A 19,623-nucleotide genomic window follows, 5' to 3' on the forward strand; every position below is an offset into this window, starting at 1 on the left:
AATCGTGACATTTTCGAGAATCGGTGTAAGTATTTAGTAAGTAAGTATTGTGGTTTTACCATGGGAGGCTGGGAGTCCGGTAACAAAGTCCAGGGAAATGTCGGCCCAGGGTCTGGAAGGAATGGAGAGAGGCTGGAGGAGACCCATCCGCGGTCGGGTGGATGCTTTGTTCCGGGCACATACTGGGCAAGCTTCCACGTAGTCACGTACCGATGCCTCCATGGCCGGCCACCAGAATCTCCGGGAAATGAAGATCAAAGTCCTGCGGACTCCGGGGTGACATGACAGACTAGCTAGTCCACAACAGCTGTCAATCATTATACCAAAATTGTACTCCTTTAACATTTCAAACTCAAAATTGGAAGACGCCTAGAAAGCATAATTTCTTCACTTTCCCAAAGGTGATTGCAGTGAAATTTTCTCAGAACAGTAACCAGTGTATCAAGGATTCTCATTTGTTGGATTTCACAGCCGCTTTGAAGCAGGTTTGAGGTCTAGAGATGGATCAAGAAGTAGCTTGATTGACTGCATGCTGGCATCTGTGTAAACAGAATGGTTGGGTCAGCATATTCATACAATAAAAAATAATCATAACTTCCTAGCTGGGTCATTATCAAAACACAGCCACTGACATTATACGTAATTGGTTAAACGTTTAGCTTTATCTTGTTAGCCAGAAAAATACAAAGATTTTGTCACAAATAGTGGTAATACTGATAGACACAGACATTGTTCCTAAATGTTTCCATTTGTATTATTTTTATTTGGCTTTGGTGTTGAAGGCAAATGTGTATGTTTACAAGTGTTAAGAATGATCATTTGAATTTCACTGCAAAACTTGTTTTAACAACACATGGGATACTGTATGTACAGTATAGGATTTTGAAATAAAAACAGCAAATATGTCATCATGAACTCACATTATATGAAAGGGTGTTGAGTTTAATATATCTCAGTTAAAGTATACAGGTAGTTTTTGAAGACATTAAAGAAGTGCAAGGACAAGCTATTGATCATCTAAGCTATGACAATACAATGGCCCAGGTAAAATTAAATACCTTCAGGACAGAAAGTCACAGTCCAAAGCTTCAAATCTTTAAATGAAAATCGTGACTTTAATGTGTTCAGTTTTCATGACAATTTACAACACGAGATGAGCTAGCTAGCACCGGATTACGAGCTATGATCGTACAATAAATCTTACCTTCATACTAAAACTTCTTTCTTTCTGCCCACTTTGAGTGCTCTGCATCTCAACCAACGTTTAAGCTGTTCCACACGGTGCTTGTATATTGAACCATGTTGAAATTTTCACGCCTGGGACGTCCTCGTCTTCCAAAATGACGCGTAATCTGGTGTGGCTACTCTGTTTGTTTGAAATTTTGGATTTGTGCATATTAATGATAAAAACATGCCGTAATTTGAGATCAACCCACTGTCGTTTGCTGAACCAATGAGGTTGAGCTTCAGCCCGCCCAAATGCTCCAGAGCCCGCCCTCTTCTCTACGAGTACAAATCACGGAGCTCTACAAGTACGAATCAACTTTGCAAAATCTGTAGTGAGAAATTTGGTTCAAAAGTCACGTGACTGGAGAACAGCAGAAAAAACACTTGTGAGTCCTAGTGGCGACTTCTTTGACTACAAGTTGTCATTTCTACAGGTACAAATCCCGACTTTTACAGATACAAATTGACACTTTTTTGTAAAGGTACACATTTTTTTGTACAGGTAAAAAAAAAATGTACAGGTACACATTTTTTTTTGTACAGGTACAAAAAACATTTTACAGCACAATTTTTTTTTTTACAGGTACAAATCCCGACTTTTACAGATACAAATTATACTTTTTTCTACAGGTAATTATTATTTATTATTTTTTACAGGTACAAGTTACTTTTGCACCATATTTACCTCCATAGTACAGCCCTCTATTTTGTAAGCACAAGTTATAACCTGATATGGGTTTACCTGTCAAAATGTAAACAAAGCCCAACGGCCGCGCAGCAGCGCTCACGGGCCAGCACTTGCAAGGAGGACACACGGCTGGCGCCTGGCGGAGTGACTCGCCCAAGTCAGCATCAAACACAAACTCAGAGCAATGAGTGAACAACTGACCGTTTATGCTTCGCCAGATTGTCGTTTTGTGACCAACAATAAGCAGCGCTGCAGTATACTTCTGTATATATGAATGAAACCCAAAAGAGTTGCGGTAGTGTTGAATGACAAAAGCAGAGCATGTGACCAGAGTCCGGGAGCAATGCGTGGCAGGCAGCGAATAGGTGAGTTTCTGGGTGAAGCTGACGGCCAGACAAGGACATCCTTTGACTCCACTGGGGAATGGAGGAATTTAGGAAACTAGGCTGAACAAGGAGCATGGCAGCTAGCCGTATGGGACAGGGACTACATTCTCGTGTACGTTCTTAGGAAGACCGGACTTGGCGAGTTTATGAGACCATAGTCTGCATTTTTGATATTGACAAACAGCTTCTTACCAAGTGCATGTGCACAAATTCCCTGAGCATTCCTTGGACCACAGTGAGCAACATCAGGCATGCATAGGTATTGTACAAAAAGTTCAAACCACCTACAGTATGTTCATATCAAAATAGAGCATATTGAACAGAGATTTGTGACATGAATAAAATTAACCCTAGTTTGTAAGAATTGGCTGAGGACTAAGGATTTTATGACACGTTTATGTTGTGAATCAGCCCCAATTAACTTGTCCAGAAATCAATGTAAGTAAAAGGGAAATTTGCCAAAACGATAATTAATCATAATTGTTAATACATTCTTGCTTCAATATTTGCTATTTTATCATTTCATAACTGTGATCAAGTGGAGAATGGCACGAGTGATGATTTTTTGAAGAAAAGGAACCAATAACCAAATGTACATTAAATGGGACAAGACATTTCACACTTCTGAGCGATTTTAAACACACGGTCCGAAATAAATAGCGCCCAATGGGAATTGTCCCGCCCCTCCAGATGGTTCAGACCGGGCCTGCTTGTTAGATAATAATCCTCAAACCGTCAAAGGTTTTTTAAGGACTCAACTGCAGGAAGAGAGAAGCAGGATGTACTGAAAAACAAAACATATTTATTTTTCAAAAGAACAAAACAAACAAGGTTTTTTTTTTTTTCAAAATTAACAAAAGTAAAAAAGAATAAATAACAAGGGTCAAAAAATTCGAAATTCCCATTGATGCAGATTTTAAGGAATCTAATTAAGTTCTAAACATTTTAAGACTTAAATAAAATTAATTAGATGGAATTATTTTTAAATAGTATACTGCACAGTAGATCGCTGCCTATGCTCATGATAGTTAGCATTAGTGTCACCTCTTACTTAATCCTATATTGTAGTGATTTGCAAGTGATGGATTTGGACCCCAAAGTAGGTTGTGGACAACTAGTAAAAACTAAAATACAGTGCATATATTTGTTGACAGATTTTTTCAAAACGGTACTAAGGCAAACCAAGTTCCCAAGTAGGACAACATACAATATTGGGTAAGCGTCAGGAAGTGTTTCTCACAACTCTATAAACAAATACAGTGCAACTCAGCCTTTTTTGCCGGTCAAGATCATTTAAAACTGCGTTCAAAAACGCAACATACTATACACTAATTGTCAGAGGTGCTATCTTTTTAAACAACAACAAAAAAGCTTTATTGTTCTAAACTTTTCTAAAATGGGTTGTGAATTTGCAGCAATAGGAAGATGCAGGTCCCAATGTGACAACAGTGGAGCACCACTGCTCTATAGAGATCCTAACATCACGTGACTTTCTCTGAACACGCCCCCCTGTGGCAGGAAAGTATTGACACAGTGTTAATAAGCTACAATGGCGTGAAGGGCGAAAACTAGTGTTTATCCGTCAACTTTCCGTCCAAGAGCATTGACAGTCACTTTGATGAAAAGGACATGACATATATGCAGAAGTGGACATGTTGGATTGCCGATGAAGTGTCAGGAGGTTTTTTTTTTTCCAACTTGGCGACGCTGCTAACCTCCTCTGTTGCCGGTGAGTGCTTTCAAATCTGGTCATAGAAAGGCTTTACAAGTTTGTATAATCTGGATTTATTTCCCCTTTATGTGTGGTCAAACTGCCATTGAAGTCTTGACAGTGTTAATTATGTACGTTAGCAGCTGCTAAATCGTCTGTGGCCGCCGTCATTTGTACTGTGAAAAGTCTTCTTTATGGTGTTGGTCAGTTATTAAATTCAACTGTGTGATATCTATTAAACCGTAGCAGCACAAATAAACAAAACAGATTATTTCCCTCACATTTTGCGTGTGGTAACAGTTAGCATCTGCTGATTTAGCCACCATGTACAAAGTGCAACATTGGCTACGCATTGGTTCCTCTTTTGGTAGCCTGGAGCATGCTTGATCCTTTTTTTTTTTTGCCTCTTCTCGTTGTGGCAGCTGGTCCACAACAGTTGTCAATCATTGTTCAAGTGTGGCGTTTGCCGTTTACTCAAAGTGGCAGACACGTTTTCTATGCTGCGAAAATGGTTGCGTTAACGGTCGTTTTGGGACGCGTTAGTACAAACAGAAACTCTTCTGTTGTGCGCAGATTTGATCAAGATGTTTGAGTATTTTAACGTACAAAATTTACCAAATACTGTGTCTGAAACTTCAATGTCAAAACAACAACAAAAAACACAGCAGCATCAGCAGTGGTCACTCCCATGCTGTGGCAAAAAAACATCCTGAGGTTGGTACCCTCCTACTTCGGATCCATTTTGCCCATTCACATCACAGCATCTTACATCCTTTCTGTAATCTGGTTCACCTCCATTGCAGTCTTTCCATGATTGCTATTTTGTAAAGTTAATGGTATGATTATTTTTTGATCATCCACTGTGATTAAAAGTGTATTTCTGCAGTTCTTGTCAATGTGATCGAGCATAATCACAGGCCTGTGAACGTTGCTCTCGTCAGTGGGAACATCGTGGGAATCTGTGGCGGAGATGGTGGGATTGGCATTGCAGTTGCCAAGGCAGCAACAGAGAACTCTTATCGCAGGTCGAAAAATAGCCCGGGAAAGACCTCGGCGGGCGCTTTCACTGACAAAGCAGTAGAGAGCGGGATCAGCCACACAATTCAAAGAGGTCAACAACAGCGCTAGGTGGTAATAGTTGAAAATCCCTTTGGAAATAAGAACACAGGACAGATGATGTGATTTGGCAATTTTACACTGTCCAAATGTCACTTCATTGAAATGAAAGCATACCTGTAATAAAGTTGCAGTCTCGCTCCAGCAAAGTGCGTACTAACAGGAAGACGTGGTAAGGAGAGAAGCATATGAGGAAGATGAGGATGGTACTGCTAACTAACTGTCGGATTCTGGTCTTCTGATCTGGCTGTGTACCTGCACTCTGGCCCACAGCACGAAGCACGCACAGGTAACTGATCTGCAAAACAAACATTTATAACAGAATATTTGGAGTCATTGCATTTGTACTTCGAAAACTGTAGGGAACATTTCTTTCTATCGCCCATTGCCCTTCTTGCTTGGGATTGGGACCCTTGAGGGTCTAGAAACATCCCCCGACGATGGTGATAGTTTTGTAGAATGTAATAACTTTATCTCCATCATTTTAAAACTTCAGTGTATGACATTTTCACACATGGCAGGCTTCTGATCGGTTAAAATGGCCTCATGATTTGTGATTATAATGCCATCTGATGCATTTGAGAGCCTGCAAATCAAGTTCCTAGTGAAGAAACTGGAGTGTAGACACTAGATAGTCTCAAATTTTGCAACATAGCATCTTTTTGATAATAAAAATCAATAACAAAACACTACTTGCATCACCATTGAAGGCAGGAGCAGTGTCACGAATAAACTGCATCATGAGCACAAAGAAAAGAGGCACAATTCATAAATTCACATACTCTATATATATATATATATATATATATATATATATATATATATCCATCCATTTTTTTAACCACTAGTCGCCCTGGCTAGGCACTGGAGCCTATGCCAACTGGCTTTGAGCAGTAGGCGGGGGACACCCTGAAATGGTTGCCAGCCAATCCAGGGCACACGGAGACAAACAACCACACCCAGAGAAAACCCACAAAAGCACAGGGAACACATGCAAACCCCACCCAGGAATGTCGAAGCCCGGACTCGATCCCACGGCCTGTGCACTGGGAGGCGGACGTGCTAACCACAACGTCAGCCACCGTGCTGTCCAACAGAGAATTTGTGATTTATCATGAGTTAACTATTGAAGTCATGCAATTACGATTAAAAAATGTAATCACCTGACACCACTAATATATATATATTTATGTATATATATTTATATATATATAGATAGATAGATAGATAGATAGATAGATAGATAGATAGATAGATAGATAGATAGATAGATAGATAGATAGATAGATAGATAGATAGATAGATAGATAGATAAATAATTTTAAAAAAGCATTCAAATTTTTTTTTCATGGCACTGTAAATGAAAAACTTATGGAGTAGACTCAAATCAAGAGAGAATACGAGCGGCACTTGCCAACTATTGTATAAAAATAAGACACATTCAAATTACAGATGAGGACAAAAAGGGCCCAAGGTCATCTGCCATTTGGCCCTTAAATCCACAGCCATCTAAGATGTGTATTGACAGTAGAACGGAAAAAAAAAGATAGATAGATAGATAGATAGATAGATAGTCCGGGCTTCGGCCTTCCTGGGTGGGGTTTCCATGTTCTCTCCGTGCTTGTGTGGGTTTTCTCTAAAATACAGCTTGACCCCAGTCTCCACAAATACATGCATTATTATTAAATCTATTACTGCTAAATTTTGACGTGGACGTGTCTGCTGTGTTGCGACTGGAATTCCCTCATTACAGGCTGTCCAAGTAAGGGGCGGTCATTAATCACGCGTTAAAAAAGTTAGTGGCGTGAAAGGAACTTTAAATGAACTCAAATTAACGTCATTAACTCTTTTACTGCCAAAGACGTTAAATGACGTTCTGCAAAAACCTACGGAGGAGCGCCAAAGACGTTAACTCTTTTACTGCCAAAGACGTTAAATGACGTTCTGCAAAAACCTACGGAGGAGCGCCAAAGACGTTAAAAGACGTCCTCCCATTTATTTTTATTTTTTTTTTTGAAACGGGTGCTGGGAAGGCTTGCGGAGCTCTCCTGAAAGTTTTAAGCAGGTTTTTTGAGCCTAATGACTATTTTTGGCCCCTAGAGGGCAGCGATGACTCTCTTTTGACAAGATCGGGTGGGCGTCAGTAGAGGCGGAGCTAGAGCGTTGAGCAGGAGATCAGAATGGAAAACAAAGGAAAAATGGCGGCCGGTCGCGAGGAGCTAACGCCAGAGCCGTTTTTTTCAAAGACCAAAAGCATCGCTAAAAAAGCACATTGTTGATGACGATGATGAAGATGATGGTGACTCTGTGGTTGGAAAGCATTGACGCGGCAGTAGAAGATGTTAGATGGAGCTAGATGGAGAAGGGAACGGGCAATGGCGAGCGTTTGCAAGCAGCTCTACACTTACAAGACGAAAGGCATCGACCAACGCTAAAATAGTACATTGATATCGATGATGATGAAGGTGAATCCGAGCTTGACGGCGAAATTGGAACCGCTGACGCGGCGGCTATGACGGTGTCGTAACGCGGAGCGCAACCGAGCACGCACAGGCGGACGTTCGATCGGACGACGGAGAGTGCCCCGAGTCCAATGCATATTCATCGGAGGAAGTGTGTACAGTCTGCTACTTGCTTTTTATTCCCCGGAAAAAAAGGCCGTCAAGAAAGTGTAACGTTTGCACGCAAAACGGACCAATGTGAAAGTGAAAGTAAACTGTTGTGCGAGTCCTGGCGTCTCCTTGCACGCAGGAGAGCGTTACAAAAGGAAAAACTGTATTTGAAACATCCACATAATTGTAAGTAGTACCACAGTTGCACACATTTGTAAATAGTTTGCGAAATTGTTTTGTCAAATTGTTACACTGTTGAATGGAAATAAACGTATTTTGCAATCAAAAAACACTTTTTCATTGTTGGTGAAAGCGTTTTACAGAAGTAAAGCACTATTTAGGTGTTTGTGGCATCATTCATGGACAAAAAGAAGTGTACAATTCACTAGAGTGCATGAAATAACATCGTTTCACAAAAAGCTCTTTTTCTCCGTTTTTTGTTTCAAAAGAGAGAATTTCGGTGAAAGTAACCATTTTCTATTGTTGATTACTGAAGAACGGAATAAGGTAGAAACAAACTTTTTTTTTCTGATGAAAGCTGAGAGTCCAATCTTTTTGGTAGTATGTGTGTTTCCATAGTCCAAACACAACATTTTCTGTGGACCTTGAAAGATCACTCAAAATGCTTAAATCGGCTGGCACTGGCGACAACCCGTTTTTGAAAACGTCTGGCAGTCAAAGAGTTAACATCTCCCAGAAAGTAATCATAAAGTGCTTGTTACATATCCAAATAATTCTCGAAACAACGTTCCTACCAGCAGGATGGCCAACGGGAACATGAAACCAACAGTGAAGCGGTAGTAGTTGATTGGATACTCCCAAGGCTGCATGGGGTAGTGCTCAAAGCACACTGATTGGTTGTTGGGATTTTTGCTCAGCTCTTTGTGACGGAAGAAAACTACGCCAACTGCAATCTCCTTAAGCCAGATGATGGCACTAAAAAGACAAGCTGCACTTACAGATCGGAGGGAGGTGAACCTGCAGAGGAATGTAAAAGCAATGTTAAATGTTATAACACAGATAGAAATTGTCTAGTGTTCAGGCATCTTCATCAAGAAAAAAGAAAAAATGCAAAAAAAATGCTAGAAGACAGCTGGAAAGCCTGCAGTTTGATCACTTTTATGTTATGTTTGTTTTATGTTACGTGTTTCTGTAAAGCACTTTGTGACTGTGACAGCTACAACTGTTTGAAAGCGCTGTATAAGTAAAGATGACTTGACTTGAAATCAGGGGTGTCCAAACTTTTTCCTTCGAGCGCCACATACAGAAAAATTGAAGGATGCAAGGGCCACTTTGACATCGTCCAACTTTATTAAACACAAAAATCAATTAATCAATCAAGCAACTATGTATTATAGTTATTGGCATTTTTAAATGTGCTTGTTTGTTGTTATTTTTAACACCTGTTTAACGTGATAAGGCAGTTTGTGATTTTTCAAGAATTTGGTAGCCCGCAACCTTGTACCAAAGCAAGCGTAATCAGTAGTAAAATGCCAATTTTTAAAGCAGTCTTTACTTGAGGATCTTAGTTAATCATTAATGTGATGTTCACAAATTAGATCTTAACACGGAGCAGAAAGTAAAGGAAAACATTTTTGTTGCTGAAACAGAAATATTCTTAGAGATTTGTCTACATATTTAAAAACAGTACAGAACCAGACTAAGCCTGGTCACCTCAGTCAGAAATGCATTAGACTCTTAATGTCAGGGTTGTGGGTTCGAGCCCCACATGGACATCCATATATTAAAGGTTTTGTTAGAATAAATATACATAAATTATCCCATATTTGCTCTTATAGTATTGCGGAGCATTTGTTCAGAGGTGTGACCTTGTTTTGAATCATGTGACTCGGTGTTGTCTGTGGGGAGAGCAGAGCCCCGTGGGATGCTCCTGCAGCTGCAGGACAGGAACTGTGCCTTATCACAAGATAGCAACTGAAACACTTTATAATCTACACAATGATTCATATCCATGATGGTTGCTTCTGTGTGTTCTCCCTCCCCTTTAGAGCAGAATCCGCTATGTAACAAGTGAATACCCAATAAAAAGAGGAGGCGGAGTGACCTCAGAACGGGTAAGAGACTGTATTCTGGGCATATCTCTGTCTGTTCTCCTCTCGAGCAAAAATTATCTAAGTTTGTCGTCTTCCTTCCTTGTCTGTTGTTTATTAAATGTTCTAGGTTGACTGAACCTGACAGGTTTCTACTACAATCAGGAGCATGATTTTGTCTTTAAATAATTGAAACTTCAATCTTAGATATAAGAAAAGACTTGGCTAAACATGATAGTGTGAGGTGTAATAATATAGGAATGTTGGGGATACCGAAGGTACGGAGGGTACCAGAATGATGGAGTTCGTTTCAAGAATGTTGGCAGGGGTGTTTTCAGGGGGTAGTAGCTCATTGACCACGCCCACCAAGGTGAGTCGACAGCAGCCAACGCAGAATGTCAAGTCATCTCTATTTTATATAGCGCTTTCTATAAACATGATCCACCGCAACCTGTTATCCTTAGGGTGCATTACTACCAAATTAGGGAGGAAATTCTACAGGAAGCAGCAAACCGGAACCTTGTGTACCAACATTTAAGAATCAACATCTTTCAGTTCCCCCACATCCATCACAAGACATTTAAAGGTATGGTCCGTTTTTCCGTTGCTGTTTGCAAACACAACATTCAAAAGTGACGCTGGAGGAAGCAGCCAACCAGGAACAAGCGTGAAACCAGGCCACCAATCAGGAGGACCTTGCCTTGTTGAATTTGGACACAGTCACAGTCACACCAAATTGTGTGACGGCAGGATTTCCCCCAATTTATATTTTATTGTTATTTTTTATAAACAATGTACATTATAAAGGTTGAGTTTTGCCATTGCAACATTCATAATTAATATGTCAAGTAATAAGACTGCCTTTATTACAGAATGTATTTTTGTTAAGTGTGTTCTAGAAAGGCTGTTTTTAATGTGTTTTTTTATATTAAAATCTAGTAGCAAAAGTTAAGTGAAATCCTGAAGACTCATTATTTGTTTATAAATTAAAATAGTTATAATTCAAAAAGATTGCTGTCTATTCCATTTTTAATATAAAACAAAATTTGTTCTTAAACATCACTGTTAACTAGTTATCTAACTTAATTGCTTTTTAAAGCAACTGATCAGTAAAGTAACTAAGTTAGCTCTTTTTTTGTAAAACCATGCATAAAATACCCCCCCCCCCCACACACACACACACACTCCAAGTTAGGATGATTTTGTAAAGCAGAAAAATCTATATTTTTCCTTATTATTTAGATTTATTTTTAATTTTTATTCTCGAGAAATTATGGTAACTCTTCTATATAACTTGTTAAAGAAAACCTCAAAGGGTGAACGACAGCCAGGTAGCGATCCAGACTTATACAGCATAGGAAGCCAATGCTGATGTAGATGTTCTCATATAGAAGAAAGCCACACAACTGACACAACCATTCTCTGTGACGCCAATCATCATCCTGCAACAACAAAGCACAAACATGAAACTAAAATGTGGGTAATACAAAACTGCATGTGAATTTGTACTTTAGGTGTTTGGTTAGAAAATGGATCGATGGATGCATGGTTAGACTCACATACAGTGCCTAAAAACAATGGCCTTCAGTTTTTGCACATCTTTATGTTTTCCCTACTACTTCTAGTAATGACACTCAATAATGACAAAGTGCAAAAAGTATTGTTTGAAATGTTTGCAAATTGTTAAAACTAAAACCTTAAATGTAACGTGCATAAATATACAGTGCATGTCCTTTGCCTTGATACCAAAAATCGAGTTTAGGTGAATCCCATTTCCACTGATCATTCTTGATAGGTTTTGACACCTTGTTTGGAAGTATACCTGGGGTTAGTTCCACTGATTACCAGTATTCTGTTTGTAGATGGTCCCCAAGTTTGAACGTCATGGTAGACCACAAACCAAGCCATGGAGTCAAGAGAACTGTAAGACCTCAGAGATCAGATGTTATTGATCTTGGGAACAGTACCAAAAAGGCTCAGTTTCCAATGAAATGTTTTTCATTACTGTATTAGTAATTGAAAGCACCGCCAGGGCCGTTATTATCACTCGTCCCCCAGACCAAGTGGGCAATTTGTAGAGAATGGTTTTGGTCAGGAAGGTTTGGTCACTTTGGTGGTACACCATCCCTTCACCATCTCTTTTCAGTAAAAGGCACATGATAGCCCACTTACCCCACAAAATGCACCTAAGGCTCGATACACAACATTCTTCATCTTTGGCAGATCCCACACAAAGATTTTAAAAAATCAGGCCATGAACAATTATGGTCATATTGTGTGTTGGGTGCACCAGTAGTCTAAACACAGTTTCTCACACACATGAAGACTATTTTCCACCACTGGACAAGAATCCAGTCCTCCGAGGGGATAGCTCTCGCATGATCACTCACTTTTGTAGACTAGAGCGGTCCTGAGGTGTTCAAAGTACTTAATGACCACAGTCGTCAGAGCGACAGACCTGTAGTCATTCAGTCCCGACATTACTTCACACAACTCCAAGGATCAGTTGAAGATCTACGTGAAGACTGGATCAACCCTTACCAAAAATAAGTTTATTTAAGTATGAATATACATCCAGTTTACTTTTCTTGTACTTTTTGGAAGTAAATGTTAAGTGTATTTGTTAGTATACTAAAACATAAACTAAAAGTTGACATACTTAGTATATACTTAGAATGTACTTATACTTTTTGAAGTATACTCAAAATTAGGAGAGTATACATCTAGTTTGCTTTTCTTGTACTTATTGGAAGTATACTCTAACAAGTAAATGTTAAGTGTACTTGTAAGTATACTAAAACATATACTAAAAGTTTACATACTTAGTATATACTTAGAATGTACTTATACTTTTTGAAGTATACTCAAAATTAGGAGAGTATACATCCAGTTTGCTTTTCTTGTACTTATTGGAAGTATACTGCAACAAGTAAATGTTAACTGTATTTGTAAGTATACTAAAACATATACTAAAGGTTTACATACTGTATGTAGTACAGTGGTGCCGAAGTCCGGTCCCCGAGAGCCCCTATCCAGCCTGTTTTCCATGTTTCCCTTCTGCAGTGCAGCTGAATCTAATGATCAGCTCATCAGCAAGCTTTGCAGAAGCCTGTTAATGATCCTGATGATGAATCAGGTGTGTAAGTGGAGAAATGGAAAACAGGCTGGATAGGGGCTCTCGAGGACTGAACTTGGGCACCCCTGCTTTAGTATATACTTAGAAGGCACTCGCTAAGGAAACAAAATAATAGGTTACATTTATTGATAAAGCCCTAAAGATCTTCCAGCTGGATGGCCTAGAGGTTAAGGTCACTACCTTTAGTACCAGTAATCATTGGTTCGATCCTTGTCAATTCATCACTGTGCTTTATACTGTGGACATAAGTGTACCACAAAGTATACTTAATAGTGTACTTAAATATACTATAAAGTATACTTATTAATATTTTTAAGTGCACTAAAATGTTTCAATTTAGTCCCAAGGAGTTTACTTAAAGTTTACTTTTAGTGCAAGAATAAGTACACTCGAAATATAAACTTAGGTATACTTAAGTATGTTATGTACTTAAAGTATACCACTTTTTGGTAAGGCAAGCTAATCAGTGTAAATTTCCAGGCGTGAGGGAGACACTCCATCTGGCCCTGGCGCCTTCTTGATCTGTTGGTGCTTAAAATGCTATATCACATCCAGTTTGAGAATGGTTAAGGTAGAAGAGGAAGTCAGGGGCGTGATGGTGCTCATTGGCGGTGGGCCTGAGTAGGTGTTGGCTGTGCATTAGAACATATTTAAATCGTCAGCCAGTCGCTTATTGTTCCGTTCTTAGTGGGGTGGACTCCGGTAGTTAGTGATTGATTGCAAACCTTTCCACACCGACGCAGAGTTTTTAGCAGTAAAATGTTTTTCATCTTCTCTGTACTGCTTCTCTTTCCTTTGTCAGCTGGTTTAAGGACTGCCTTTGCAGAGTTCTATCACCACTCTGATAGTTGTCCTCCTGAGCCTGACAAAGTTCCACAGTGGACCATGGCTTGTTGTTGAACACCCATGTCTTCACAAAAACTGATGATGTCACTGTGTCCATATATTCATCCAAGCTGCCATCCAAACTTTCAAAGACTACAATCTCTGGAGCACAGCAGTCCTGTAGTTTAAGCTTTGCTTTATTGAACCACTTCTTCACTATTTTTGCTACAAGTTTTACGATACACCCAATCATCACAGCCTCACCTGGCTCAGGGCTGCCCTGAAGAGACTAGGCTGAAACTCAACCGTTTAAGAACTTAGACTTGGCCACTTCAACAGCCACTTGTTATGCTGGGGCCTTACCAAATCAATATCTTATGTGAACAACACTCAATGAAACCACAATCCAATGGCTGCAGTCCATGGATGTAACAGTGTAAACCCTGCTGTTTCATACGCATTAAGAAGGTTTTACACATTTAAGTTTGTGCCTACATGTTGGAATTAATTTGATTAGACTCTGATCAGACAAACTGATAGCTACACGGGAAACAGAGCAGTATGAGCCTTTCAGCGTGGTATAGCAGTGATCCAGAATGTTGCCTTCCTTGGTAGGATAATCAGTGTGGTGCTATTATTGATTTAGAAAGTTCAAAGTTAAGTTTTACTCTTTTAGTCACCTGAAGCCCGTATCTCACTAAGCGGTGCAGGCTTGCTAGGGTAGTCGCACGTATTGAATGTTGCTTTTTCGGCAAGCTTCCTTCGGTGTTGCAAAATGTTGCAAAGGCACTTGCCACATACCACGTTTTACTTGTTACAAAGAAATGGAGCTAATGAGGTTGTTTGGGCATAGGATGCCTGCTGGTAAGGTGACTGAAAGACCCGGGACACGTTAGAAAGACTCGGCTAAGCAAAGTGACTGGACTCTGCTTCGGCGGCAGCCCCAACAATCTGACACAGCAAACACGAAAGATGATTAGATGGATGGGATGTGCAAAACATCATGCTTTCTTTGTGTAGAATTTTGAAAGATGTGTACAAATTAAGGGTAATGAATATTTACAGTATTCTAGGCACTGTATGCGACTGTGAATGATTGTTTTACCTGGAAAAAGTATTGGAGCCAGAGTGGTAATGATGCCAGGTATAATAGATCAGACACAGTGAGGTTTATCAAGTAAACCCCAAGCTCATTCTTTTGCTTTAGCTGCAGTGCTGCATGGTACAGAGAGTACAGGTTGGAGGGAACACCCACCTAAAATAAGGAAAACACGTGTGATTCTCTCAATTCCTGATACGTCTTAATATACCACAACCTTCCACCAAACAAACAAATGTAGTGTAGATATTAGCGCACTGCTGTGCTAATATTAGGTTAGCCACCATTAGATTTGCAACGTTCTAATGGTCATATACTGTTTAATCCATATGTATGTAGTAATTGATTAATAGATTCACTGTACGCTCTATCTTTCCATTGAGGAAAATGCAGTCAAATGCCAGTCATCGGATGATGGGCTTCTGGGGGACCTTTGTGCTGATGACATGCTCTGATCGGCATTCCTTGTCAGCATGATTAGCGGGTACTGGGGTCCATTTCACAAAGCATGTTCAACAAACACCGAGACTAACCCTGAACAGCAAGTTGACATACACTGACAGAGGAAACTCAGCGTTCTTGGTTCCAGGACAGCAGATTTGAGGTAGCTATATCAACGCCGAATAGTTTCACCTGGCATTGCCACTACACTAAAAAGTCCATATCCATGGAGCCCCGATTCGTCGAGTCGCCATGGGAACAGGGAAGCGCAGGGCGCGGCGCAGGGCGCGGCGCAGGGCGCGGCGCAGCGCGCCGCTTTTTTTTTTTTACCCCTCTCAACTGAAAATCTTAATGCAGCGGCTCCCCATAGAGGAAGGCGGTGTGGGAGTCAGAGTTCATTGAGCTCATTGCAAACATCCTTGGTTGATCAGAAAAGTCAATTAACGTTGCAGCTCGAGTCGGGTCAATGTGTAAACTTGAATCTAGTCCTTTGCAATCACAATTATATTACAGGGGAAACCTGTTGAATGCTAGCTCATTATTCATTTCTTTTAGGTGCTATCCTGCGGGGCAGAAGCGCACTTGACGTAAAATGACATATAAAAACATTATTCAAACGAAAATAAGAAAAAAGCAGAGCGCAACACACAATATATGCTGTGATGTGAGCACATATACGGCTGGTAATGTTGCAAATGTAAGGACGGATTAAGTTGTGTATGTAGATGATGGACGGTGATGTGTAATGGTACCGCTCAAAAAGGAAATGCTAGCATAAATATGCGCGGTCTGATAATCTCACGACGAATATTTAATTCCCTGCGCAATAATGCGGCACCTTCATCAATAGGGTCGTTGTAAAAAAGACATGCCATGTTCGTGACAAAAGTGGATTTTACGCTATACATTATAGGCATATTTACGCAAAAACTCGTCGCAATGGACTTTATGAATGAAGAAATGAATGCCGTGTGTGGCTGAAAGAAGGCGGGGACAGAGAAAACCTTGAGGTTCATTGTATAAAACCTGCAACAGACCAGGTTTGGTTCATGGAACATGTTACTACGGTAACTGACCGAGATCTTAAATTACCTCTTTTTATGAAACAGAGTTACCTCTTTTTCTCTGGTTTCAGTTACCTCCCTTTCTGAAACGGAAAACGCAGTTTCCCACATTTCAGGGTTTCTTGACACAAAGTTCTCACTAAACCTGCTTTGTAAAAATCGGCCTATATTAAAAGTCCACTTTTCTCACGAACATGGCATGTCCTTTTGACAATGATCTTGTTGATGAAGGTGCGCTTGAAAAAGAGAATTGTTGAACCAATTTAAGATTACAAATTGAATTGGAAATTAATATAATTGCTTCAATTGGTAACACACAATTAAATTTAACTAATCCAAAGTGAATAGGTTAAGTTTAATTAATTAAGAGTTCATTAAACTTAGTATATTCACTTGAATTAAGTTATTCCAAAATTAATTCAAGGTGAATATATTAAATTCAAATTCAACACAATTGAATTAAATTAATCCAAATGAATAGATTAAGTTTAATTAATTATGAGTTCATTAAATTTAATATATTCATTTGAATTAAGTTATTCCAAAATGAATCCAAGGTGAATATTTTAAATTCAATGAAACTCTGAAAATTAATTAAACTTAATCCATTCACTTTGGATGAATTTAATTCAATCGTGTTGAATTTAATTCAAATTTACTATATTCACTTGAATTAAGCTGTTCCAAAATTAATCCAAGGTGAATATATTAAGTTCAATGAAACTCATAATTAATTAAACTTAATCTATTCACTTTGTATGAATTAAATTCAATCGTGTGCTACAATTGAAGCAACTTGGATTAAGTTAATCAAAAATTAATCCAAAGTGAAGATATTAAGTTCAATGAAACTCATAATTTATTAAATTTTGGATCCGCCACCCATTGCTTCCCCGTTGTCATGTTGACTAGTCAAATCGGTCCTCCATTGATGCTGTCTTTTCATGGTGGTGGTTTACGTGCTTAACTCCAGGTGAAACTACTCTGCATTGATCAAACTGACACAAATCAGCTGACCTGGAATCGAAAACGTAGAGTTTCCTATCTCAGGGTAGATCAACTCACAGTTCAGGATTAGTCTCAGAGTTTGTTGAACCTGCTTTGTGAAATGGACCCCAAATTTGCTGGAGGCCATGCAGGAGGTCGAAGTGCACAAAGTGCCTTCATAAGGGACTGCAAGCAGTCCTCCACGGGTAGGAAGTTGGCCTTCACTCCGAACGTGTCCGTTTGTGCACACCCCCCAACCACACCACCACCACCGTCCAATTGATGAGCCGCAGCTAGTGGGGTGATTTTAACAATATTTTATAAAGATGATAATAGTAATAGCAATGAGTTCAATGAGTTGATTTCTGCTATCATTCAGAGGGTTCAGTGTATGATGTTGTCATATTTATGAATAAAATACAATGGCATCCACCACACAAGTCGGAATTTGACTGCATTGTCCTTCTGCCTGACCAAATCATGTGTATATATATATATATATACTGTGTATATATATATATATATATATATACAGTATATATATATATATATAACGGAATGTACCGCCGTTACGTAATCAGATTACTTTTTTTTTATGTATTCCATTACAGTTACAGGGGAAAAAAATGTAATCAGATTACAGGTACAATTATTAAAATTTGGGATTATTTCGAGGGTTTACAATTCCTACGATGAGAGCAAGCGAGTGAGAAAGACAGAGAGAGCAAGAGAGAGAGAAAGTGGGTGAGAAAGAGAGAGCGAGCAAGCAAGAGAGAGAGACTTGTTGATGTTCTGTCAGGCACGTGGCCTTTTTAAAAGGGTTCACGGACGAAAGGAGGAAGTAAGTGGCGACCGGTATTTACTGTTTGGAACATACTTGTCTTGCTGAAGGACTGATTTATCTTTAACAAAGAAAAAGTTTCATCTGAGAGTCGATCCTGCGTCCTGTACTGAACTTTTTGCTAGCTACCGCTACAACATAATGTGAGTTAAATCTTCCGAACAAATCTTCCTCCCATAAATTCACCATACACAATATGGCTAAACTCGTGACTGGGATAAAAGTTCATTTTGCAGTTAATGTCACGCATGGTCATCCTCATAGCATTATTAGTGCATGCGTGCTTGTGGGTGAAATGACCATTGGAAATGTGCTTTTAAAAGCATAATTTGTCCCTTTTCTCTTTATTCATAATCTATCTATCTATCTATCTATCTATCTGCATATGCCCTTCAATCAATCAATCAATCAATCAATCAATGCATTTCTTTGGAATGTGGGAGGAAACCAGAGTACCCGGAGAAAACCCACGCAAGCACGTGGAGAACATGCAAACTCCACCCGAGCCACCTCAACTGGCTCCTCTCAACACGGAGGAGTAGCGGCTCGACCCTGAGTCTCTCCCGGATGACCGAGCTTCTCACCCTATCTCTAAGAGAGAGCCACAGCTCGTGACCATAGGTGAAGGTGGGAACGTAGATCGACCGGTAAATCGAGAGCTTCGCCTTTTGGCTCAGCTCCTTCTTCACCACAACAGACCGATACAGAGTCCGCATCACTGCAGACGCTGCACCGATCCGCCTGTCAATCTCCCGCTCCAACCTGCCCTCACTCGTGAACAAGACCCCAAGATACTTGAACTCCTCCACTTGGGGCAGGACCTCATCCCCGACCCGGAGAGAGCACGCCACCCTTTTCCGAGGCCTTCCTGGGTGAAGTTTGCATGTTCTCCCCGTGCTTGCGTGGGTTTTCTCCGGGTACTCCGGTTTCCTTCCACATTCCAAAGATATGCATGGCAGGTTAATTGAACACTCCAATTTGTCCATACGTGTGTGTGATTGTGAGTGTGGATGGTTGTTCGTCTCTGTGTGCCCTGCGATTGGCTGGCAAACAGTTCAGGGTGTGCCCCGCCTACGTCCCGAAGCCAGCTGGGATAGGCTCCAGCGACCCTTGTATATATATATATATATATATATATATATATATATATATATATATATACACACACACACACCTACTTATTAAAAAAAAGAAAGTGTACGTGTGAAATCTGTTTTAAAAAATAGCCCATCAGTGATTGGATACTGTGTCTGGCTAAGAAAAAATTAAATAGAGGAAGAATAAACATTTATTTACTTATAAACTAAATGTACCATTTGTTTCCATATTTTGTTTAAAAACAAACTAGAATGTATTACATGGAAGAAAAAAAAATATTTCCCCAAATATTTAAAATAAGCACATTTTAGAGCTGCAATTTTAATACTTTGATATTTCTA

At 39.6% G+C, this 19,623-nt stretch overlaps 1 protein-coding gene and 1 long non-coding RNA gene across 2 annotated transcripts in view; one reads left to right on the plus strand and one right to left on the minus strand.

Moving 5' to 3' along the window:
* The first annotated feature begins 3,833 nt into the window (after positions 1-3,833).
* LOC144052294 (uncharacterized) lies at positions 3,834-10,156 on the plus strand. Its single transcript, XR_013294196.1, has 3 exons — positions 3,834-4,030; positions 9,750-9,815; positions 9,922-10,156. It is a non-coding gene; the product is annotated as an uncharacterized LOC144052294 (long non-coding RNA).
* Positions 4,071-19,623, minus strand: part of gpr68 (G protein-coupled receptor 68) — a 28,574-nt gene continuing 13,021 nt past the window's right edge. The window contains 6 exon segments of the mRNA XM_077566157.1: positions 4,071-4,864; positions 4,867-5,160; positions 5,246-5,426; positions 8,496-8,718; positions 11,100-11,233; positions 14,858-15,007. Coding sequence (XP_077422283.1) covers positions 4,830-4,864; positions 4,867-5,160; positions 5,246-5,426; positions 8,496-8,718; positions 11,100-11,233; positions 14,858-15,007 — 1,017 coding nt within the window. The 3' untranslated portion in view covers positions 4,071-4,829.

Source organism: Vanacampus margaritifer, chromosome 1 (assembly GCF_051991255.1).
Source record: "Vanacampus margaritifer isolate UIUO_Vmar chromosome 1, RoL_Vmar_1.0, whole genome shotgun sequence".
Classification (NCBI taxonomy): domain Eukaryota; kingdom Metazoa; phylum Chordata; class Actinopteri; order Syngnathiformes; family Syngnathidae; genus Vanacampus; species Vanacampus margaritifer.